We start from the raw sequence: 25102 nt of genomic DNA, 5'->3' as shown, positions 1-25102 counted from the left end.
CCTTTACAGTAATGGAGCCTTGAAGCCCAAATTGGAGCTTTCATTTTAGCTGCGTCGCACCAAATTAATATAACCCTGCTTTATCGACAGGAGTCAATAATAAAAACAGCCTACATCTTGAATATACTTGAGTAAAATTTTATACTGTTATAAAGTCACAGTTAAAGCTCAGATAAGCAATTTAATTTTGGCATCATGGGGCAAAATCCCATAATAATCTTTAAGCATATTGTAATTTAAGTAGTCTGAAAGAACACTAGACCTCTGCACCTCTGCTTGGCTCTGATTTCAGGCTTTAGGAAATCTAGCCTGTGATGGGAGACTTTGGCCAATCACAGGCCATTTTTAGAGAGAGCAGCTGTCAATTCTGTCAATTACTGCATGTGAACTGCAGTCAAACTGTCAAACTAGGCAGCGTTGATCGAATACGAATCAAGATTCTGTTACTGCAATGCCAATTTCTTGCCTCAAATTTTTTCAGAAACATATTTTACTGTTCAGCTGTAAAGTGATCACCATGTTGAAAACAGTCGAGCCAAAACAAAGCATCACCTACTGGCCAGACCAAACTTTTTTTTTTTTTTTTTTTTTGTACTAGCTGTCAGAATATAGTGACAGTTATAAGAAATACTTTTTGTCACATTTGCCGAAAAAAAAGTTACCAACAGTAGCTTTAACTCACAAATTGCTACAAAACTAGCTCAAGTTTAGCAACCTAACAATCTTGGCATGCTATTGTGGCTGGCTACTGCTAGCAGTAATATTAAGCCAGCATGTTAACAGTTAGCTTGCCAGCCACAGCAGCCTGCGAAATAATTAGTAATCACTATGAGCCTGTTTATATCTAGTAACATGTGTCTTGGGTGATCCGATCCTGAGTGTAAACGACCACCAGGACGCATTGTGATCACCCAAACCAGAGGCGTCTGGGACGCATTTGACCACATATCTTTTGAAGTGTGAACACTAATGCATCCTGATGTGTCCCCAATAAGGACTGCTTGGAAGAGTTGGAAGAAGTGTTGCATGACTGTCCGTCTTTTTTGCCCTATGGAAAGAGACATGTTGAATTCAGCTAACAGCGGTATCTCTAGCTGTCCTGACACAACTGCTAACATGATGAGCGAGCATGTTAGCGAGCAGCTAGCGAGAGTGTGGCCGTAATAAATGTGCACATGGCCCTTTGATGTTCTAGTGTAAGTGATGTAGAGAGTAACAAAATCTAAACAGAAATGGTCAGCTGGAGACAAGGTGTAAACGGCGATGTGTCTCAGCTGTCCACTGAAACCCATGCTAAGTGTGAACACGCATATAGTAACTAAGCTGCCAGCATCATCTATTTCACAGTGACATGTGAATTTATTACATTAGTATGTTTCTGGTGTCAGCAGGCACAAGTTGTGTTTATGATTGTTTACAGTGGCCTGGTAAGTAAGAATATTGTCTTCCCTTTGGTGAGTTTCTGAACATTCTAACTGTAAAAAAGAACGGAGTAAACAGGGTCGAGGGATCAGGGTTACATCCTCAGCTCTTTCTTCTCTCGTAGCATTTCTCCCTGACACCTTCATTCTTTGCTTACAGGAATGTTGTTGAAGCAGCATGACTCTGACCTTTCATTCCTCTTTATTGATTACTCAAGGCTTATTCCACTGCTGTGCGTACCGTAAGAGGCTCGAGATATTAGCATCGGGTAAACATGTCAACCACAAAAACAAAGCAAAAAAAGAATAAAGGCAAGATATTTTTCTCTAACCTGGTCTCCAGTGGGACGTTACTGTTGAGCACCCAGCTGTCTTGCAGCTGGACCGACTCCGGGGTGGTCGGCCCATCTCCAGTGCCCGGAGCGGGGGCGTGAATGGGGTTGCGTCCCCCTCTCAGGGTGTTTCTGTTCAGGCTGTTGGCAGACTGGTGGGATAAGGTGTGGTGGTTGTGCGGAGGGGGCAGTGGAGGCCGTAGTGTGGACTGACTGTGGTGGTTGGCAGCCCCTGGAAGTAGACAAGAACAGAGAGGAATTTAAATGCCACACTTCTTTGTGAAGGAAATCAAAGAGAGTTTCAGGCGAAGGGAGGGCAGGGTTTCATTCCAAGATGCTACAAATGTAGGACAGCAATGTTATTTGATATTTAGTGTTTATTTCTCAGTATGCCAAAAAAGTAAACCTTTTCAGCAAGGAAATAACTTCATTAACATTCCATTATGTGCTACTTTTGTGTCGACAATCATTTTGCCAGAGTAGGTGTCATATTTTCCAAATGGTCGATAACTTATTTTAGCAGGAAATTCCAGCTAAATAGATACATGAAATTTGATAATCATGTTTTTGCATTTTGCTTGCACATTTTTATACATTTTGGCCATCCTATCTTTAGCCAATTCCTCCGCTCTCTCACTTTCACCCTTTCGTTCTTGTTTCCTTTTTCACAACTAAGAGAAAGAAGAATGTGTGTGAGCAGTGGAGCACTTCGCACAGCGTGTGCCCTCATCTCTTGCTCCCAGACTTGGGGGAACATGTCAGCTAGAATCCAATACCAGCCCTTCCAACTCTGAGCTAATGGACTGTTTAGTGAGAGAGCTGAAAAACAAACCCGGATGACTCAGACAAGAACACCCATTCACACATCACCTTTCTATCTCCGTCTGTCTCCCTCTCTGACTGTGAATCATAGGGGGGAGTTGAGCCTGTCTAGAGCATGTGTGTGTGTGTGTCTGTGTGTGGGTTGGTACAGCAGAAATCAATAAACCACATACTATACAGTGTAGGAGCTTGACACGGTTGCATCACTTCTTGCACATTAGCATACTGTTTGTTCACACATTGACAGGTGCATGTACTCGAAGGACAGCTGATCAAAAGGAGGTCAAAAATCACTTCACATGTCATAATAAACTGTCCGCACCTCTGTTGTAGTGCCGTCTGAATAGAACTGTTGGAATTATTGCAGAACACACAGTCACAGATGTTACATTTGACTTTGAATTCTGGCTTTACAGCACAGTTTGCTTTCTCTTTCATCAATACTACGGGCCGCACTTTCATCATTATTTTACACGTCTCAGCGTGGAATACATTATAATGATTGTGTTTGTTTGCACGTTGCCTTCTTTGTGCTGATCAAAGGACAGAGTAAGCACACATATGCACACATACAGTACATGTGGGATGAAAAACAACAACAAAAGCAACTGCTTTGTCAAGCTGCACGATTGCACTTGCCCTCCTCTATTTGTCATCTCCTCTTGAATTAGAAGAGACAAGAAACAATGTGTAAGAGGAAAAAAGACGAGTGGATGTGTTCGCCTCTCCTGTCCGCTTTTCTGCTTTGATATTTGTTGGTCAAGAGATTTGCAAGAGATGTACAGTACATGAGAACACAGAACAGAACATACAGTAGATGCACACAGCCACGACCTTATACAAATGAATCTAGGCATTACGTGTATTCATAGCGCTGTGTCTCCTTGCATGCCAACTTTCCCTCTTTCTACTTCTTCCTCATTTCCTTCCTCCTAAACAGGAGCATATAGGGGGCAGTGAGCTCCTTTGCAACTGCAGCTGTAATGGCCACCAGTTTGTAAGGTGACCTGATTCCTCCGCGCCGCCACTGGGACGCAGGTGTCACCCACATGGCCCTGACGAACAGATGCTTGTGAAAGGAGAGAAGAGCAGAAGAGGGGAAGGAGACGAGAGAAAGATGGAGGGGCCTGACCTCTGCTGCACGGGAGCGACACAAAACATCTGTTTGCACATGCAAAAGATGCTCTTGGGAGAAGCAGACACACATACATGGGTGCGTGCACTTGCATATGCAAACATACACGCAGTTACACACCTGCCGGAAAATTCAAACTCTTGCATCATACATGCAGAGTGTAAATTGATATTAAGATATGCAGAGAGTTTTACTTCTCATACTCTCCTCCCCCTCCTCCTCTCTATACAGCCTTGTTCCTTCTAGAGTTTCCCTCTCTTTCATCTTGCTTTTATTTGCATTTTGTTTGTGTCCTTTGCTGAGATATAAAGCACTTTGAGATAAATCTTGTTTGTTAAAAGCACTTTATAAATAAATTTGACTCGACTTCTCCTCTCTGCAATGCCTCTATAAATGTGAAATAGCTGCTACTACACCCTATCTGCATAAGTACTTTTATCTAGCAACAATGCACACAACACAGAGTCATATACTGGGGGGATATAAAATAAGCTTGCATGCATGCACGCAGGCGTGGACACACAGTCCGAGGAATACTAAAATAAAAGTAGGCACTCCCATGCTCACACACCACCCTGCTGTCTCCCATGTTTAAATCCGAGTACAAAAAATGCACGCGTTTCGCCTTTGTTCACTTTTCTGCTATAAATATTGAACGTTTTTTTATTCCAATTCGGATGAATAATATATGGCACACCTTGTATGGGAGAGGAATACATGGGTTTTTAGCCTTAGTTTTCTATGAACCTCGCAGTGTGTGTGTGTGTGTGTGTGTGTGTGTGTGTGTGTGCAAGAAGTATCCTCAAGTGCGGGGGTATTTCTGTGTGCATATGTGTGCGTGTGCACTTGTGGGCACCCTGCACTGCTGGGAGACTGTACTGTTCAACAGTCCAGCCACTACATAGTTACACAGGGACTGAGTCATATCCTGCGCTGTTTCACAGACTCACATTTTGTAATAATGATTTTAACATTTCCCTTCAAAGACAGAGATGAAAATGCTATTATCTATCATACAGCTGCAAATTCTATTACATGTCTCCAGATAATGTCAGAAAAATGTAAATGCTGAGAAAAGTACCGCTTGTAATTCTATGCATTGACTCTTTTTATAGCCTCCTGGGGCCGGCAGAATCGTCACGTACTGTCAGGTTAACTGAAGTGAGTTGCGACTTGATAGAGAGCAATTGTTTCTTTTATTCTTCACTGAATCAATATCTGCAGAATAAAGTGCATAAATGACTCATTACAAATGTTTACTGTTGTTATTGTACAAACATACAGCTGCACAGGAAAAAAAAAATCATTTTCATTCTTCCTCACAGCCTTTAGTGGGAGTTAAAAAAAGGTTCTGCTGCAAAATATTTATGATCAGAGACAAATTGCTTTCTTTTTTTTCTGCCACAGCACAGGAGAGTGATGTCAAAGAAATTCATTTTCATGTAGACTTCAAATCCATAAAATTTATCCTTAGAGCTTTCCAGAGAAAATACAAACACATTGAGAAGGGAGGCCTGCCTGAGTGAGGCCAACGTGCAAGGCCTTGTTTTGTGTATGTATACCTTCGGAGGACTCCTTACTTTGGCCACAGAAACACAAGTCTGACCAACCACTGGAACGGAGGCAGTGTGCACTAACAAGTAGACTGCAGGTAAATGGGTCTAATAAATTAAGATAGGGGACTTAGTCAGATGAATTGTCCGGTTGCTAAAGTACTACCCGCAGGTAGGCTAATAGGAACAACCGTTTTACCAGGAACCCAGTCTGATAAAAGACAAAACATGTGGTGAGGAAATAGAGCAATTAGGGAGCAGCCAAGCAGATCACATTTTATTCCACTTTATCTTTTCCTCCTTTCTTTCTTCTCTCTTTCACCCGCCCGTGTGAGTAAACAGCGATTGTGAAAAGATTCTCTCAACAGCTCTCTGTTTTGTTTTCGCAGCCACTTTTTGTGGAGAAGCTCAGAGCCCTCTCTGACTGCTGTTGAAGGCTGACCCACTTTATTCTGTCCAAGGTCCCCTGCGACTGGAGAAGGGGGACTATAGCTGTAAGCTGGTGGGTTTGGCTCGGGCTAATCCCTGGAAGTTCATTATGCTCGCCAATTCAAAGGAGCCTCATTCAGCAGAGGAGCATTAGCCTGTCTGCTAACCTGCCTCCCCCTGTAAAGCACACTGCGCACACACACATCAGCGAGAGGCAGGGGCTCGCCACACCATATTAATCTCACAGTGTGTGTCTATGTGTGTGTGTGCGTGTGTGTGAGTGTGTGGCCAGCTGGCAGCAGGAACCAACCAAGGCAGTTTGTTTTGCAGCCCTGGATGGGCAAACTGTTTATTGACATTTTCTGTGGTTAACAGAGAAAAGTCGCAGGGCAGGATGTGCATCTATGTGTGTATGTGTGTGTGTGTGTGTGGGATAGAAATGCCCATTCAGCAGTTAAAAGGGGATCATTGCAGGGCTCAGCTCCCTACCCTCCCTCTGCCCTTCCCACTCCCTCTGTCTCTCCATCTCTTTATTTCATGCCCCATATCTCCACTGCTTCTATCCTTCTATTAAAAAAAAAAAAACTATGCCACCCTCCATTGTTTTTCATGCACCTTCTCTCCGAGCTAATTGCTATGCTGCCTGTGTTTTAAGGAGGTATATTCCCATGTGCGGGCGCTTCATATGTCCTCTATCTCCGAATGTCACATGCTCTTCGTTTGTCATTCTTCTCAGAGCTCAGAGGCTGAGCACAATGGAAGGGGAGCTCGAGGTGAAACTAACAGGCACACATGCTAAACGCACACACGCTGACAAAAGGGGGTTAATTTTGCACACAGGCTTTATTACACACAGACATACACACAAACACATACAGGCACAAAAAAAGAGATAAAGTTAAAGGCATAAATTTACACACGCAGGCACACATACACACTAATACACACACACAAACCGCCTCTGCCTTGGCTAGTCATCTCTGTCTAATTAGGAGGCAATAATCCGCTAGAGAAGAGTCATCAAATTCAGCCAAAAACAAACAGTCTCCATGAGCAGAAATGCACGTGTGCATTTCACCCACACAGATGCATAGAACTGAATACACATACACACACACACACACACACACACACATACACACACATCCCACTGTTACGCAAATGTCACCCTTACATAAGCACCATTAGGAAGAATAACATTAGTGCAGGAGAAGGCAACGCGTCTTTGCTGTGCCTTTGTTTCTCTAGATTTGTTTCAACAAAGCCATTAAACATTCATTGCCTCGGCAGTGACTTGAGGTGGCTTCCCTGGCAGCAGATAGCTAGCCACTTTAGAAGCGGCTCGGGCTAAAAATAGCTTAGCATTCCCCATGCATAATGAATGGCCAGAGACAGCGCTAACGCTAGCTCTTTCCAGGAGCGATCTGCTACGCTCCGTTTGGCCGTCTCAACTCTCCCGGCGTTCCGGGGGAGCGTTCCCAGACAGGTGCTCCGAGCCAGACAGTATTCCCATATAAACACTCGCAGACCCAATTCCCAGCCAATCCTCGGCAACACCGTTCCGTTCCCATTCACCTGTCATGCTTCACTAGGAACACAAGTCATGTCTGTCCACCTGTTAGCTTAGGTAATGGTGGACTACTTTACAGGGAACACACACCCACACAAGCACGCAAACACAAACACACACACACATACAAACAGCATGCAGCTTCCTGAGGATTATCTCGCTGTGGTCAGTTTCTGCCTGGCTTGGTAAGGCTCATTTCCTGCCCAGCGTCCACTCTCTACAGGACCACACAGAAACACACACAGGAAGGCGTACACTCACACAAGCACATGCATAAACAGTCGCCGGTTATAGGTGTTTTATTTCCTCGCAGCCATTCCTGTGACTTCCTACATGCCAGGGTGTGTTTATGCAGTGCCAGACTGCCACTCTAAACTCATTTAGGTCGATTTTAATGGACGCCCAAAGCCAAGGACTCTCTCTGCACCCATTAGATCAGCAGTCCTGGCTGGGAAACGTGGCAATTTGCAATTTCATCTCAATGTTGTTCTCCTTCCATCCAAATATCTCTCTTTCACCCTCTAAGCTCTCATCAGCTTTCCCCTTTTTTACTCGCATTCCCCCTTTTTTTCTCTTTGTCTCTTTGACTCCCCATGTCTCTTGGTTTCTGTCTCCCTTTCAGTCGCGCTCTCCATCTATTTTTACTGGTGCTTTTTGGATGTTTTTTTTCTCTCTCTCTCTCTCTCTTTCCTTTTTGATTTTTTCATGCAAGATGTCTCATTAAACAACTTCAAAAGTCAAAGTTTGGCTTTCTCTATCTCTGCTCCCATTTGCCTCTTTGCGCTTCTTTTTTCCTGCTCCTCTGTCGTTTTTTTCCCCCTTTCTTTCTTTGTCTCTCTTGCTTGCCGTCTCTGTGTGTACATGCTCAGCAGAGACTGAAAAGAAGCCCCAGAACAGAAAGTGTGGGTGTATGTGAACAAGAATGAGAGAAAGAGAGAGTGTGCCTGCGAGCCTCACTCTCCCTCTTTGCCAGTGTCTGCCATTAGGGTGTCAGTGGCAGAGTGAATTTATTTGCTGTGCGGTTACTGGGCTAATGATTGATGTTGCCCCAGCAAACAGTAAACCAATTAGAAGGCTGATGTAACGTCATTTTAAAAGCCTCCTAATCACGTTGCTCTTGAACCTGGGACCCGGGCCTTCCCTAATGAAGATTTATACTGGATCAAAGGAGAGCCTAACGCCATTAACAATAGATTGTATTCCACCAAAAATCACATTAGGACTTCTCTGCCCACCCCCCTCTTCCCTCCCATCAGGCCTCTGCTAAATATATCTGCTGATTACAAGTGCAGATGCACAGAGGAGTAGAGAAACAGGGGAAGAGCGGGAAAGGGAGGCAGAGAGGGACAAAGAGGTAGACAGAGTTGGCCCACAGTAGCTAATTGTTGAGAATAAATGTGTATGCTGATGAACAAACTCATCACTGCAGATGTGAGTGTGTGTGTAAGGTGGAGAAAAATAGTTGCGAGGTGCTGATATAAGCACACAGGGCCTGTAACAGCCAACAAGAGAGTGTCCAATGATGAAAGAGAAAGCTTACAGCCAGGGAAACTAACTAGTTTGTCTTTGCCGCACTGATCCTCCTGCCGGCACTTAAAATTCATCATCCCCTTACCTTTCACTTTCCGCTGGATTATTAATGTCATATGGAAAATAAGTACAAACACACCTACTCACTGGCAACCAATGTGCGCTCTGCAGAGTGTAGGGGTTGCTTTCATTTGCATCATTGTTTTCTGGCAATAGTTGACAAAGGTGGGAGGGTTACATTTAAAATGTAATCCATTAAGAGATTACCAATTGTCAGCTCGGAATGTGCTTTTTGTTATGTGAGCCGCTGAAAAAGTCAAGTTTGGGAACAGAGTGTGTTTTCTGTTACTTTCTTGATAATGCTTCCTCAAAAATGGATGCACATTTAAGCATCCATTTACAGAGCACTCTGACACACACTGGGTGATCTTTTACTGTAACAAATATATAAATAGGCTTTACAGTTATCTGTAAATGATTTATCAAAGGATTTATTTCCCCTCTGATAAAACCGTAATATCCACAATTGACTGTGATTACAATCAATTTCTATCTTAAATCTCCCGCTGCATATTTTATGATCTCTCCAAATGTAAACATAATTGCTTCAGTCCCTTTGGTTTGATTCCCAGCCCTGCAAACAAATGCTGACTTTAGAGGAATGCAAAAAAGCAGAAACAAAATGGCTTAAAGAACAAGATGTGACATTGGATTAAAGCAAAAAGATTGCCTGGCATTTTACTCAGCAACGACTAAATCAGATCAGGAAATGGACACATGATGAGGTAATGCGATGACCCCGGTGATGGATGACATGTTGATGTATATATATAAATGAATGGGAGGATAAAAGGGTGGGGTGAATGGCGAGCTCTCTTACCCGTAGAGGAGGGCTGGGCACGGAGCAAGTATGAGTCATCCGGGTGGGGCTCCAGGTGAGAGTGGGTGGAGTTTTTCTCCAGCAGGGGCACCTGGCATTCCCTGATCGGTGGAGACGGGCCAGGGGAGGGGTGGTGGGGGGCGGACGAGGAGGACGGGAGGGACGGAGGGAGCAGGGAGGAGGAAGAGGTTGGAGGGAGTGGGCGACCTGGAGGATGGAGGGAGAGAAAGGGGGGGGAGAAGGAGGGAGGAGCGGGCGTTAGACAAAACAGATGGCAATGACTGAAAGTGATACGGGGCTCTGCTCCGAGGCAGGTTTACTCAGAAATCATCCTGCTTAGCGGAACCTGGAATACCTTACCGGGTCGATTCACTCAAATTAAACATTTTCAAAAACAAACAAAAAAAAACATGTTTTAATACCTTTGATATCTGTAGCCATGCAGATAATTTGGGTTTTTATTTTGTCTCTATCCCAATAAAATAGAGGCGAATTGGGATAAATGGACCTTCAATGTCAACAAGATTCATTCAAACAGTTTTCTCTTAAATAAATAGTTTTTGTGTAAATAGCACTTGTGAAATCTGTTGACAGTGTGTCCTGCAGAGTATTTAGATTAACTGGGACATTGTTTCTGGGCAAAAAAGCTGTTGAGTTTTTAGATGTAAGCTTTTACTGCTGTGACTAAAAACATCAAAACTATCTGCATGGTAGGATGTAAATGAGAAGATGTTTCTTTTTTTTAATTTCATTTAATCTATTTTTTTTTTTTTAATTTTTTTAATTTTATTTTAGTGAATCAACCCATGAAATTCCAGACGTAAGTAAACAAGTAAACGTGCTTCTCGGAACAGGCCCCTTGTTATAGCAATGTATAGCAAACACAGAAGCTTGTTGACACTGGAGATAGATTCACACAAACAATCCACAGATGTCTTAAATACTGTATTATGAGACAAAGAAGTTGCACTAATTTTAGTTTAGTTTGAACAAATTTTCCACACCACCTTGCACATCTAATTGGTTTTGTAACGTTCATTTTACATGTTTTATTTTATCCATAAAACTGCCAAGAACAAATTATTTGCACCACTGAGATATTCTGCATCAATCTTCAGTGGTGCCTCCAGGGAGCTGCCAGGAGGTCCACGGCCACCCTAATACAATCACAGGTATCCCCCTCGCGGAAATAATCACAAATAATTGGAGGCCTCTGTGTGATGTTTTTAAACTTGAGTAGGCCAGTTCCCTGTGAAGTTTTTGTCCCTTACAATCACTCTTTCAAATTAAAGCTATATATTTGTCCTTAACTTTCCATATTGACATAGCTTTCAACAAGCCTATACTTCAACAGCATAACAGAATCCCTGAAACTCAGTTATAGCTTCGGTGTTGGTGTGCCACCCCAAGATTATTGGTGGCCCCATCTCGCCACTGCTATGAAAGATTCAGGGGACACCTCCGTCTATCTTCCCCCTGTATAAATCAAATTGAGCCCCTGTAAACTGTAATATAGAAGTCTAAAATATAGTGTAACATTATCAGAAGTAGATAAAGCCATAAAAATAGCCACCAAAAGCTTCTGGTAATACCAGACCAAACCAAGAGCTTTTCATTTGCAAGAGGAGGAATGTGCAAATTGTTTTTAAAAAATTGACATAGTCTTGCTTTCATTCAAACGGTAGGATGAGATTTTTCGTGAGGACCTAAATCCATTGTATGATTGTCCTCTACATGGGGGGAGACAAGAGAAAGTTAACAGCCAAGTCTTTAAATAGTGGGAGCCATGGGACGTGTGGACACAATCAGGCTGTCCCATACACCAGAGAGAGAAAAGAGGGATGGAGAGAATTCACTCTACTCTCCAAAGGTTTGGAATCAAGGACAAAGACAAATCTAATAAATTCTATTTAGAGACTGCTCAAAATATAGAATAATTATGTCTGCCGTATTTGCAGCTCAATCAATCAACAATACGGTAAGAATGAGGCCACTGAGTCCAGCCAATCCACCGAAGGACTCGGGTTATTACAACTACTAATTAGTCGACCAAAGACGTTTTGACACAGTGATAATCACTTATTTTCTCCTGGTTACGCATTTCAAATGGCAGCCTCAGGCAGCAGCAATGGGTTTTTTTTCAAACAGCTTTACAAATAACCCTCTTTTTCTTTTTCCTATTGATGCCTTTACCTTCACCAACCAAAGTTTAAATGTGAACGGGCAATGAAAGAATAAGCTGGTTTTAAAAACTCCATCCAGTCTTTCTTTCACCGCTGAAAACTTCAGCAGGAAAATGGAGACTTTATAATGCCCGGCTCCTCAGGACTGTAAGTCACTTCTTCTTTCATCGCGCTATTTTCTTTTTTATAAAGGATAAAAAACAAGCAGGAACACAGGAGGATGAGAGAAAGAGAAGAAAAGCCATGAGACCTTGAAGAAAAAGATAGCAGAACATTCCTCATCATACTTTTTATTTTTCTTCGCCTCGCCTTTTCTTACTGACAGTTCCACAGAATACAGATGTGCTGTGATTGTAATTTGACAGCATTCACCTTCCCATCACAGAGTATTGATAGAAATCAAAATGTGTAAAGGCCATGATAGATGGGGAGCTTTTTTTAGGCGACGGTGCAATATTGCTCGCATCAGGGAAACAGTACCTGGGCGAGGGAGGAGGGGGGCGGAGGATTAGACAACGTTTAAGAAACAAAGTGGTTGGACATAGTTGTTGGCTAGCTTGCCCATCTATGCTGCCTCTAAATGAAGCGCATTAATCATGGAAAAACACACGTATGAGCCTGGGTGCCAGTCCAGCTTTATAGAGATATATTTGATAGAAATGGAGGCAGAGTGATGCTTCTGTCCTGCTGTCCAAACCGCTCCAGCTTAGAGCTTTGCGTCACGGAAACCAGAGCTACGATCGATCCACAGCCCCACGTTAACTACACCCCAGAGAGATGCCAGCCTTGTCTTCTGTTTAGGTATGTGTGTGTGTGCCTGTGTGTCCAGTCAATCTCATCAGCGCAAACAGAGAAAAATGGATAAACAATGGCAAAGCAAACACTGTGGCAGTCAGGAGGGGAAAGGAGAGAGGCAGGGAGGGACGGCGAGAGACGGATGGAGGGAGAGGATGGTGGCAGGGAGGGACGACAAGGTCACGAAGGTAACCAGGGGAATGGAGAGTGAAAGAGAGAGAAATGAATGGAGGGAGTAGAGGACGGAGGAAACAGGACAGTCCAGAAGCTATGAGCTGACAAAACTTATTGGCAATAAAAAAACGGGGGAAGAAAGCAATAGAGGAGGGTAATTAGGAGGGGAGGAGGCAATAAGAGGGGACTGAGCGGTGGAAGATGGAAGACAGGAACAAAAGTAATGAAGAGGTAAAAAGGGAATAAGCCGTGGACACACATGCAAAGAAAAGAGGGACTGATCTGAATGAATCAATCACTCACTGCAATTGATTGTGAGGAGGGATCTAGCTATTTGCATATTTCACAAGCCCTATAATGAAGCTATTGGTGACAACAGCCAATGAAAAATATCTGTGTGTGTGTGTGTGTGTGTGTGTGTGTAGGTGTAGGTGAACACCTTTAGGATTGTTTTGTCGCATGATTTTATTGTACACAACTCTGTGCGCGCTCGCTCGTAAGGTTACGTGTGTGCCAGTGTGGTTATTAATATTTTAAATCACTTTAATTACAAAAAAAGGAAAAATTGCACTAGTTGGCCAAAAGCAATTAAGGGAACTTTAATCTCCTTAGCAATTATGCTGTGGGGCATCCTTAACTCAGTCATTTCTGCCCGCTACATTTCCACAAAGGTCAGTGGAAATTGCTTTGTGTTATTAGAACAAAGACTTAGCAATGAGCTCACGTGGTTCCTCTTGACGATTTGTTCATTGCCATCCTTCAGCCGCCTCCCCGGCCATCTGTATACATCTCTCAATCCATCTCTCCAAGCCTGTCTCTAACTCCGTTCTCTTGCAAGTGTTGATTAGTGTGAAAAAATAAAGTGCATCATGGGGGAAAAACTGGGCATCTAAAGACTGTGGCACGGTATTAAAGGCATTAGTGGAGTCTCTTGGTGATTTTATTACAATGTAAAAAGGGACACGATCATCATTAGCTTGTTGTGTGAGCACCAGGCTTTGACTTGCTTGCATGAGTCATATACATGTATGAGCTTTGCCTGTTGCTGCGCTACTGTACATCTCTATTGAATCATCTCAGTATGAGCTTTGTATCTATTGTTTCTCCGCAAAGACGTTCTTTACTGTGCAACGCCATTATACATCAGATGTTATTCTTCTTGTTGACTGTTCAATGACTTCCATTCTCTTCCCGTCTCGTCCTTGTCTCTATTTCTGTCCCTCCCGCCCTCCCTCCCTGCCTCCTGCCTAGCTCTGTCCATCCGTCCACCCATCTGGCTGAGGTGAGGAGTGGTAGGCCGAGGAGAGTGGAGTGGAGCGAGGGATGGAGCGACAGCTGGAGCCCAGTCAGACAAGGAGAGACAAATTACCCCTCTAACGAGAGCCATTCATCATCTCTTCATCTCTCCCTTCTTTCATCCCTCTCTTCCTCCACACCTCTACGTGAAATACAGCGCACCTGGATAGCCAAAAAAAAAACAAAAAACCATGTCGATCTACCACACAAATTTATGTTGTTCTCATTTAGTCGCTACTCATGTGGCTCATGCTGCTAAGTCAATCAGCACGCTCTTCTATTAGGACGACGGAAAATAACGAAGGGGGGGGGGGGCAACGAGATAAGGGAGACGTGAAATGATTGAATGAGCGGTGCGCGGGGAAAGAGGGAGGAAAAAGAAACGACACACCCATGCTGGCACATGCAGAGACTCATTACCATGGCTGCTGTCAGCACAGATGTTGGACTGAGGGGGAGCTGTCAGTCAGTGTGTGTGTGTGTGTGTGTGTGTGTGTGTGTGTGTGTGTATGAGTATGTTGTAGTATGCGCGTATATGAGTGTGTGTGTGTATGTGTGATAGTGTCTGACAGTGATCTGAGGGCTATTTAGTGATGACAGCTGCTGACACAATGGGCCCTTTTCTCTATTTATCTATACAGTGCAGTCTGTCTCCTCCATCTCATCTCTCTTCCTGTTCCCCCCCTCCCTCCTTGTTTTTTGTCAAATCCTCGCCTCCTCTTTCCTCGTATTCTTTCCTTTCGCATATCTCGCATTTCGCTCAACTGAGGCAAGACGCACACCTGTTGTTGTCTGTATATGTGAGCAACAAATGGATGTCGCAGCCTATCCAGGAACGGTCTAAGTTCATCTGCTTTATACCTTGAATGTGTTCTCCCACAACCGCTGCACTGCAGAATATGAGTGATAAAATGAATAAAGAGGGAAAGGAGAGATGAGAGGATGACTCAACAGACGTGTTTTAATTAATAAAGTTGGGCTTTCACAGCCTAAAGAGATGATTGTATCACTGGCTCTTTCTTTGATGTGTAACAGGGTGTCTGGGTTCTTCTCAGGCCTACAGCTCTCCTCTGCTCGCGCTCCGCTCCTCTCTTTCACCACGCCTGCATCACTCCATCACTCCACATCTATGGGGGCCCTCTTTCCAAACACACACATAAACAGCCTGCAGCTGAGGCTGAAGACGCCTTCCGGCTGGGAAGAAGGTGCCACTACAGTGTCACATGATTTTACTCTACTTTAGAGCATTTCAGTTTTTAGATTCCTTCCAGGATTAGAGTTACGGCTCATCATTTGACGCACTTAAAGATTTTTTGATGTGGCAGATCTGTTAAAAAAATGACTTTCACCTTCATTTTCTGTTGCCATGCACCCAAAAGCTGTGTTTTCTGACGCAAGAAGACCCAGTTCAACATAGTTTAAACTAGGGCTGGTTGATATGAAGAAAATCAAATGTCACCATATTTTTACCAAATACCTTAATATCACTGTTGCTATGATACTGACGGGTTTATTATTGGTGCTTTCACTAAAAATATCAGTGTTATCGTACTTGAGATCTGTCTTGGTGTTAAGACGAGTCTCAAGAACACTTTTTCAGGACTTGGTCTCCTCTCGCACTCATTTATACTTGGCATTGATCGTCTTAGACAAAGATGACTAAGGATTTCATTTCAAGACTGGCCAAGACCACAACTGTGCCAAAAAGGAGTATTGAATTATGAGGGTCACTATGACTTATTAGTGTTTGTTTGCTCATAGAAAACAGGAAAATTTCCACTCATGAAATTCACCTCTCCAATGCTTTTTTAACTAGTTTATCGAGACATGTCTCATGGTACACATATGCAGTGTGGGACTCGCACTGGTCTGGTCTTGGTCATGACTTGGTTTCGGTTTAGATGGTCCTAGCTACAACACCGGTGGATATAATGACTAAGTGGTTAAGGCAAATAACAGAACAGCTAGAACTGCTGAGTTCAGAAAATCACAACACATTACTATAACGCCGCATTTAAAATCCGGAAAAGAAAACAGTGTAGGTCTAAGACGATATCTAGTCTTATGTCACGGTATCTAAATAATATCGATATATTGCTCAGCCCTTGTTTACACCAGTGTTTTCTTTTTTTTGTCTGACATTCCCCCACATCCCTGTAGTGCAAAACTGAAAGTGTTTGTACTAGTAACTTTTATTTTTATTTTCATAACTCAATATTAGGCCAAATAAGTCAAAATATATATTTTTTTTAAAGTTGGATTTTGACCACTGAATTCACCAACACATTTCTTTAAAGCCAACTGTATAATAACGAGCCCTCTCATGATCAAACTGGAAAAATTATAGCCAGCTTAACAGAATGTGCAGAAAAAAAATCTCTGCAACAGAATTCATTGAAAAGGACAAAGGAATACATGTGCAAAGTGAAGCGATGAAAAGATGAAGGCAGAACACCTCAAAAGACCTTCGCCTTGTTCTATCTTTTCAATTGTGAATTAAATCCCACCTCTACTGAAGATGGCAATCAATGACGGCGAGGCCATTCAGAAGCAAAAGGTCCTGATGATTAATCACCTCTTAACAATATCCTTTGAACCTCATATGACATGGAGTGCATAGGAATAATGGAGACCCATGTATGGCAACATCAACAGAACTTTGTAAAGAAAGGCAAGACGATGATGAATTGATCGACAGTCTCATCTCGGCGTCATCTGTAACAAGGACAAGGACACGATGGTTGTGCAGAACCTCAAAACACCTCTGAGAGTCATGGTATTGTACACTGTACACGACAAGTCCCTTCGAGAATAAGATGGTGACACAGGGTGCTGCATTTAAAGAAACCTGTGGCATGAACTCTCACAGATCGTCTCTGAGTAATTCCAACATCTGGTTCAGAAGGTCATTCCTGCATCCTCGCCTGACTCAAGTGGCTGTTATTTTTATTTTGAGAAGAGGAGAGATGAGGACAGGCATGAGCTGACACCGAGAAATACACTTGACCTTGTGACCCAACCGCACAAACACAGCCCGGCACCTATCTGCATCTGCTAATTGAAACATGCCTCCCTGTTGCTGGGAAGTGCAAGTGTGTGTGTCTGTGTGTGTATGTCTGTGGCTATACATAGCATTAGGATGCTGCTGCACACCCATGCTGTCCATTGTCAGAGATGTCCACTGCGTAACTTGGGGCAACCATGGAGGCTGCATTACCATATAAATTACATCCATGTTGCTGCTGCTGCTGTGGATTGATGGTATTGTTATGGATTCTACGCATTGGACCCTCATTGAAAACAATCAAAATAAATAGCCTCCGCCTACCACATGAATGCACACACACACACACGCACACGCACACACACACACACACACACACACACACACACATGGAGGCACATACAAGGACACTTACTCATATAACTGCACACATACAAGCATGTGAGAACACACGACAACATGAACAGACCCTTAACCCCAGACGCAAAGAGATAGACACCCATCCCCTCAGCCTTCCATTACCTGTGAACATGCTTTGTTAAAGCAGATCTGCAAAGTTGGAAATATAGTGAGCAAAATCTGTAACAATACATCTCTGTCTTTTTGCTCCTGCTGTGCTCAATAAACTGCCCCATGTCTATTGTCTATTTCTAAATCAATTGATGGCAGGAGAAAAAGAAATGTCATTTTAAACTTGAGGGCAGAAAACACAATAAACTATAAATCAGTGCCAAAAATAATAACATATAAGTAGAAGAAAATATAATAACGGAGCAAAAGGGACCATACAAAATGAAGTCATTTCATGCCACAGAATAGAGGCTGGAGCTTACAAAAAATGGCACCCAATTATTTCCAAATTTGTTATTCAAATTATAAAATAAAGTGACGGCGACTGCACAATGCCGAACAATCTCTTAATAAATTCAAGGGCCAGGCAAAAAGCAATTTTCCACATTAAATCCTAGTGTTTCACATTGTTGGAAGTCGATTTTACGATACCAGCGAGACTGCATCCATATTTTCTCACTTGAGAGATGGGTTGGGAGCGAAATATGGACAAGTTCTGTGATGACTTGAGATAGCACTTGGGTCTTGGCTCTTAGTGAAGACACTAACAAAACAACAGAAAACCTGCTTGCAGCTTTGGAAAGACCCTCTTAGATTTATACTGTATCTGGAGGAGCAATATCTGTGTGTTTGTTATCTCGACTAGAGAAAGCTTTTAGATGTTGCACTGCGAAAAATCAGCAGGGTGAAATGCTGGGAAGAGCTTTCCCTCCAATCTGCCGTGCCGCTGAATCATTCGCAGAAAGTTTAGTGACATGAGAACAAATTGTGAACTACAGATAACATGTTGCGGACATGAATTGGGAGAGGATTGCTTGGAGAGGATGAGGAAGCAAATTAGACTCCACATTTTTGCCTACTTGTCATGTAAAAGTGACTTACAGTTGAATTATAGTTAAAAGCCAGCTTCTATGTAAGCTGTAATTAATGTTTACTAAGAGGCTAAGAAGAGGCAGACTAACTATTCTGACACAGATCAAGGTAAAGATTTGGGAAAAAAAGAAGCTTGAAAACATCTTTAATTACCACTTAAATCTGAGTCATCAAAGCTCAAGTTAAATGTTAGCGCCTATTCACAACACCTTATATCTCCACTCTGATGACTCCAGCTACTGCCTGGTTATACTCATGTCTCCTGCACATCGTCTTTTTCATGAGGGATGGAGCAGGCCTTTTATTTCCAGTTGCAAAAAAGACTGTATTTGACAAAACTGTATTTGCATTTTAAGATAGTGCTCATTTCCTGAAATTTTTGGGAGGCGAGGCTCGCCCAAAAAACAAAACTACATTACCCACAATCACCCGACATCTCAAAAAACGGCTGTCATCAAGAATCCAATGCATACGGAATTACGAAAAAGAGGCACGGAAAACACATGCAGCCACACAAGAGCACGCGGAAATACAGAAATACACATCTTACACCGAGGCACACACTTTTCGCACACGCACAGGTGCTTGTACACAGATACCTATTCAGCATAGCAGGGGCTCCACTGAACCGACCGGTAATTGCTGCGGTTGCTATGACAATCTAGTTCCGTAAAAAGCACAAAAAAGAACAGAAAACATCTGAAAGACAAAGAGAGAAAAAAAATATAAAGAAAAGAATTTTTGAAAGAGAGAAATGACGGAGGAAGAGCCCCGGGAGAAAAGAGGAGATGGTAAACGATCCGGATTTGTTTGGCGCGTGGATCTTTGCGACCTTGTGCAGTCAGAGATAGCATGTTGAATTGTAATCTCATGAATAAAGCTGATTTCAATGAAGTCTTTTTTTTTCTCTGTGTGATGTTACATTATGTGAAACGTGTGTGTGTGTGTGTGTGTGTGTGTGTGTGTGTGTGTGTGTGTGTGTGAGTAAGACAGTGAGCTCCTGAAGCTGAGTCAGCAGTGTCTCCTTTGACGATTAGCAAACACACGCACGCTCACACACACACACACACACACACACACACACACACACACACACACACACGGTGTATTTAGAGCCAGCGGATAATGACTGTACTGTGGCCTGTTGCTGAGAGAAACCTCTCCTCTCTTTGATGTTCTGCAGCCGCTATTTATAGCAACAGCAGAAAAAAAGGATAGAGAGGCTGAAAAACACAGTAAGCCACATTGTATTCCCTCTAACTAGCTTACTGTTGAGCATCGCTCTCTCTCTCAAGGTGAACAGGCTGGAAGCCTCCACACTCTGGGCCAAATTTACTGAGCTTTATGCGGCTTGGTTTGGACGCATTCTGTGCCTTAGAGATGTGTGTGTCATTCATCAAAGAGACACGGCAGCGTGAGGCCACAGTTTTGCTGTCACAACTTGTGTGCCTCTCTCGCTTTTGTGCACATGGATTTGAAGGAGGCTTGCACAAATAATAAACATAATAGGAGGCAATACAATAGCTCTGGTTGATTCCACTGGATTTTACAAAGGTTCTTTCAATCTGTGAGGGCCATTGTTGCAGGGATGATTCTCGCCTTGAAACAAAACTGGTTGTGGCAAAGGGAAAAAAAGTTAATCAACCTGTATTATATAGAAGTTTCAATGACACCAGACAAAGTGTGAAGGGGAGCTGCAGCGAGTTTGTTAAGGGGCAAAAAACAATGTTATCTCAAGGAGACAAAGAAGTTAAAAGCAAACGAGCATGACATGTGACTTTAACGGCAAAAGATGGGGTAGAATTTGATCATTAAAAGATGAACTATAAAGATTTCTGATGACTGCTCTCTTTTGTCAAGGCATCCACACTATAGCTTGTTTTTCTAAGCAAATTTTTTAATACAATCTGTTATTTGCCTCTGACACTGCGTTAATTACTTCAACTGCCTCACTTTTACAAACCTGTCTATGAATAGGTCATTATTACAATTTTATCATAACAGACACCCAATTTATTTTCCCGGTTAGAGTTTAATTGTGGGCTTAGTTAATGGAATTGACATTTTGGATATTACACATTTTTAGTTTTTGGATCTCAGACAAATCCTCGCTGCTGAACTGCACCTTTTGAGCTCTTCATCACGCTTACAGGAGGGTGTCCCAAACACTGATTGCATTATTAGCTGCTGCCTCAGTAAATCAGATGTTAATTACTGGCAGATTGCGAGCTCAGATGGAATGAAAGGTGCGGTGCAAACTTCCGCAGCGCACTTTCATGGGCTGCAACATAAATCCGGCCAACTATCTCCCAGCCTCCCCTCCCCCGTGAGGGTGCGTTTGTGTTTGTGAGTGTGCAGAGAGGAGAGCGGAGAGAAGCGATTGGAGATTACCATGCATGTCTGGGCTCTTTGAAGTAGCTGCTGCATTGGTCATGGATGGCTGACTGGATGTGTGTGTGTGTGTGTGTGTGTGTGTGTGTGTTTGTGACGAGGATTGAGTCACAAACCTCTAAGGCCCACTTCAGCAGAATAGTTGTCGGAAGCAGTTTATGCGTTGACAAAAAATGAGAACAAAAACCCTGGATCTATATACTGCACATATGAGACTATCTATCTATCTATCTATCTATCTATCTATCTATCTATCTATCTATTTTTTCCTGCAAGGACACGCAATCGTCACACAGCCTTACAATTAGCACAGCTTGCATCAGCTGACATCAGCTGACTCAGAGGAATAGGGAAGTCCCCATGATGATGGACTTCACATACAGCCTTGCATCTAGGTGTATGCCTGAGTGTGTATTTCGGAGCGCTTGTTTGTGTGCCCATTTTGCACAAACACTCTCTCGCAAACGTGATGCAACTCTCCAAGGCACAACCTTGCAAACCCATTCAGCTCATAAACAGTTGTGCCCAGCCAAGCAGATGCAGAAAAAAGACTTTACTAGGCACAGGAGGAGACAGACAGCCCAGTCGAATGTTCAACATTGGGCTATTAGTCTCACCCCCTCACTATGAAGCACAGACCTCAGAGACAAATAATAAATGCTAATCTTTGTAGGACGAAGCCAAGTCAGTCAGTTTAAGCTGAGAGCGTCGAATGAGATTTTTAATTACTGCATGACCTGGGGTATATTAGCGCATATTAATGAGGATCATTAACCTAGAGGTAACTAAGACCCCTCCTCCTTAACTACAACTGATAGCACCTCTGCTGTCTGACACTAAACCATCAGCGCGTCAATGTGCCTGTATCGTTTTAAGGTGGCTTGTTCCATCCTTTGTAAAAAAAAAAAAAAAAATTGCATGTCCTTGGTAAAAATAAATAACTGGAGTCAATCTCTTCTTACAGCTTGAAAGCTTGAACCATGGGTCAAAAACGCCCAGTGCTGAATACAGAACCTTGGCTTGTAACTTTAATGTTTTTGCGCCCATTTCTTGCCAGATTTATTCCAAGATGAAGATGGCAGGGGCAGGCACTGTGCAAGAAAATATGCTCATCTGGTCTTTTTATGCGGACAAAAAAATCATTTTCAATGGGCAGCAAGTAGGTACAGCGCACCGCAGAATGAAAGATGAGGAGAAGGAAAGAACCATTTTAGTTGACATATGCAAAGGTCAAGGTAATTTCAATGGATAAAGAAGAGGACAAACAGGAAAAAAAGGGATAAAGTTTTTCTCTGTCTCTCTCCCACTACAAGAGGTTGAGGTGGGGCAGTGGAGGGCCCATTTACCACCTCCTGCAGTGTAAATGCCAGGGACGATGTTGACGTCATCCACCCATCGTTTCTCTTACACCACCCCGCCAATCCTCTTCTTCAGCCTTGTGTGTCCGCGTTGGTGTTGTAGTGCCATTAGGCCGCAGTCTCAGTGGTATAGAAGGAGATGCTTTTATCTCAGAAGAGGGCAGACCAGCCGTATTTGGCTTGTAACTAAGCACACATACACACACTCGCAAACTCATTCACGCACAGATGCCTGTGTAAAGATACACTTATGCACACACACTCTTCCTTATCTCTTACTCTGTCCATTTCTCTCCACTCTCCTGTCTCAGCAGTTTATCCTTTCATCTTTACGTAACTGTGTGATCCCTTGGCGACCTGCTCTAAAACTAGTTGTTCCACGGTATACACACGCGAACACAGCTAATCCGCAGTGCAGGGACCCCATCCACCTGAGCCTTGTATCCCACTCCAAGTCTGTATCATATCTCTACTGATGTCAATGCACTGACTGGAATAAAAATATCAATAAGATAATGAGCACAGGGCCAGAGCGATAGTAATCTATTGCACAGATACACACTTATATATGAAATACAGGGCAACACAGCAGAGGGCTCCTTTGTGCAGTGAATCCAAAGAAAGAACGTGGGCCACATTGTTGAGAGTTTTGGGTGGCTACACGCACAATAGAGGCAATCACTTGAGGAGTGTGCTGGGGCTGGTATGGAATAATGGGGCATAATGCTACACTCTAGTAGTCATTTACATTATATAATCTGATGGTAAGTGTAACATGGCTGAATGCACCATATACTGTTTGTACTGTGTGAATTTAGACAATGGCAATGGGGGCTTTTGGTACATTTTATGCAAATCATCTGTTTGAGTGTGTGTGCCAGCCAGCGTGTGTGTACGCATCTTCCTCCAGTACACAGCGCATTAATTGCCATTCCCAGTGGTCGTCAAGAGAGCGCAGGACTCCTATGGGCATCTGCACCTTCATTAGACTCTACTGATCATCACGCGGCAGCACCAAGAGAGGCCCTGTTCCTCTCTTTCATCACTTCTTCTCTGCTTCACTACTCCCTTGCCTCTCTCTCATTCTGCCACCGCTGCACCGTTTTTTATGCGTGGCGTTATTTCTCAACCAGACCCCGCAGTGTCGTTTCCTTTAAATGTTATCTTCATGGTGTTTCTGGGTTTATTAGGTCGCTGCAGACAGGAAGGAAAAGATTGGAAAGAGCAGGGAGGAATGTACAGTATGAGAAAGTTCTCGACTAGCTTGGACTTGAACACAGCCACTCCCCCGTGCTTGCCCCTAAACTGCTGCTCCACGGTGTATCCCGCTCCCTCGATTTGTAATGGCTTATGATTTCACTGCCTCCCCTCTCATCCTTCAACATTTCTGTCACTTTACCCCCCCCCCGCCCCAGCTTCACCCCTCTCCACTTCCTCCCCGCCCTCATCTGCAGCGTTCTTTTGCATTTTCATTCCCATCAGCCTTCCTTTCGTCATTATCTCTCAGTTAATACTTCTCACTGTCTCAATCCCCAGCGCAAGTGGTTCGTACCCCCAGGGGGTAGGTTTGCTAGCACTCCACAGACCCCTACAGACATGCAATGCACCCTGTGCCCCCCCATCTCCCTTCTCTCCCCCCTCCTACTCCTCTGACTTAGCCCTCCTCTCACTCTCTCTTTCTCTCTCCCCTTCTTTCTCCGCAGTGGATGAGAGACGCCAGCTGGAGGAAACAGAGAGAAATGGGCCCAATTACAGCATTGGGAACTGAAAGTTGGCTAATTAACTCTAATTCGCTAACAAACTGCTTTTTCACCAAGAATCATCTCTCTCTGTCACATGGCACACACATGCATGAGAAACTGCATTTGCATGCCAAATAGCCAAAAGATGCATAGACACATACACATTCACACAACTGCAGGTACACATGCACACAACAAACATACCCTCTTTCCCCTCCCATCTACACACATACACACACACGAGCTCACATGCCCACACAAAAATGTGCGCGGACCCACTTGCTCAGCTGTATTTACCGCAAGGGCAATATGTTGATTACGTTAGAGTGGCTGATTATTGCACAGTGACAGTAAAGGAAACAAATGTCTTTCATAGGCAGGCATCTATCTCAGCGAGAGGGCTCCTAGCTACAGACTATAGCAGCAAATGACTGCGCTGTATCCAGCTATGACAGACGAAAGAAAGAGGGCAGGAAGAGGAGGAAGGGGGTGAAAGAATAAAAAGAAAAGAGTGATTGCACAAATGAGGTGCGGGGAGAACAAAAAAAGTTAGAGGAGTGCCAGATGGAGAGGAGGAAAACAGATGAATAAAGGATGAAATAAAAAAAGGGGGGATGGATAAAGGGAGAAGACTGAGAAGATGGATAAGGAGCAATTCACTGGGTTTTGTACTAAAGCTGTGAAATGCTTTGCCCCTACAACGGTATAATGGTGGTTAGAGGCAAGAACAATAGGTTTATCTAGAGCAAAGATGCTATCTCGGGTAAAACACAGACATTCGCATCACACAACCTCACATACACACACACATACAATGTTTTATTATGTGTGCGTCACAGAGTGTATATGGAATTATAGTGTAGGCAGTACTTAGAACAAAAAGATTGTCAATGTTGAGTTATCAGAACAGGTGTCCCGTGGGCACAGCACACACACATACTGGTTTTCATGCAGAATGGGGACCATCATTTTAATCATCACTTGTGGGGACCCCCCTTTCTAGAGGTTCTAGAGCTATGAAAAAATTAGGTAAACTAACCATTG

General features: G+C 43.3%; 1 protein-coding gene across 6 annotated transcripts in view; it reads right to left on the bottom strand.

The window, feature by feature from the left end:
- Window positions 1-25102, bottom strand: part of tenm2a (teneurin transmembrane protein 2a) — a 237722-nt gene that overhangs the window by 63582 nt on the left and 149038 nt on the right. For 3 of the 6 annotated variants that reach the window (XM_049585907.1, XM_049585908.1, XM_049585911.1), the window contains 2 exons: window positions 9673-9879; window positions 1754-1985 (listed from right to left, as the gene is read on the bottom strand). In XM_049585907.1, the coding sequence (XP_049441864.1) occupies window positions 1754-1985; window positions 9673-9879 (439 nt within the window). The remainder of the gene's footprint in view (window positions 1-1753; window positions 1986-9672; window positions 9880-25102) is intronic. The other 3 variants (XM_049585909.1, XM_049585910.1, XM_049585912.1) reach the window with 1 other exon arrangement.

The sequence above is a fragment of the Epinephelus fuscoguttatus genome, linkage group LG9, assembly GCF_011397635.1.
Source record: "Epinephelus fuscoguttatus linkage group LG9, E.fuscoguttatus.final_Chr_v1".
NCBI lineage: Eukaryota > Metazoa > Chordata > Actinopteri > Perciformes > Serranidae > Epinephelus > Epinephelus fuscoguttatus.
This window is presented reverse-complemented; position numbering and strand designations above follow the sequence as displayed.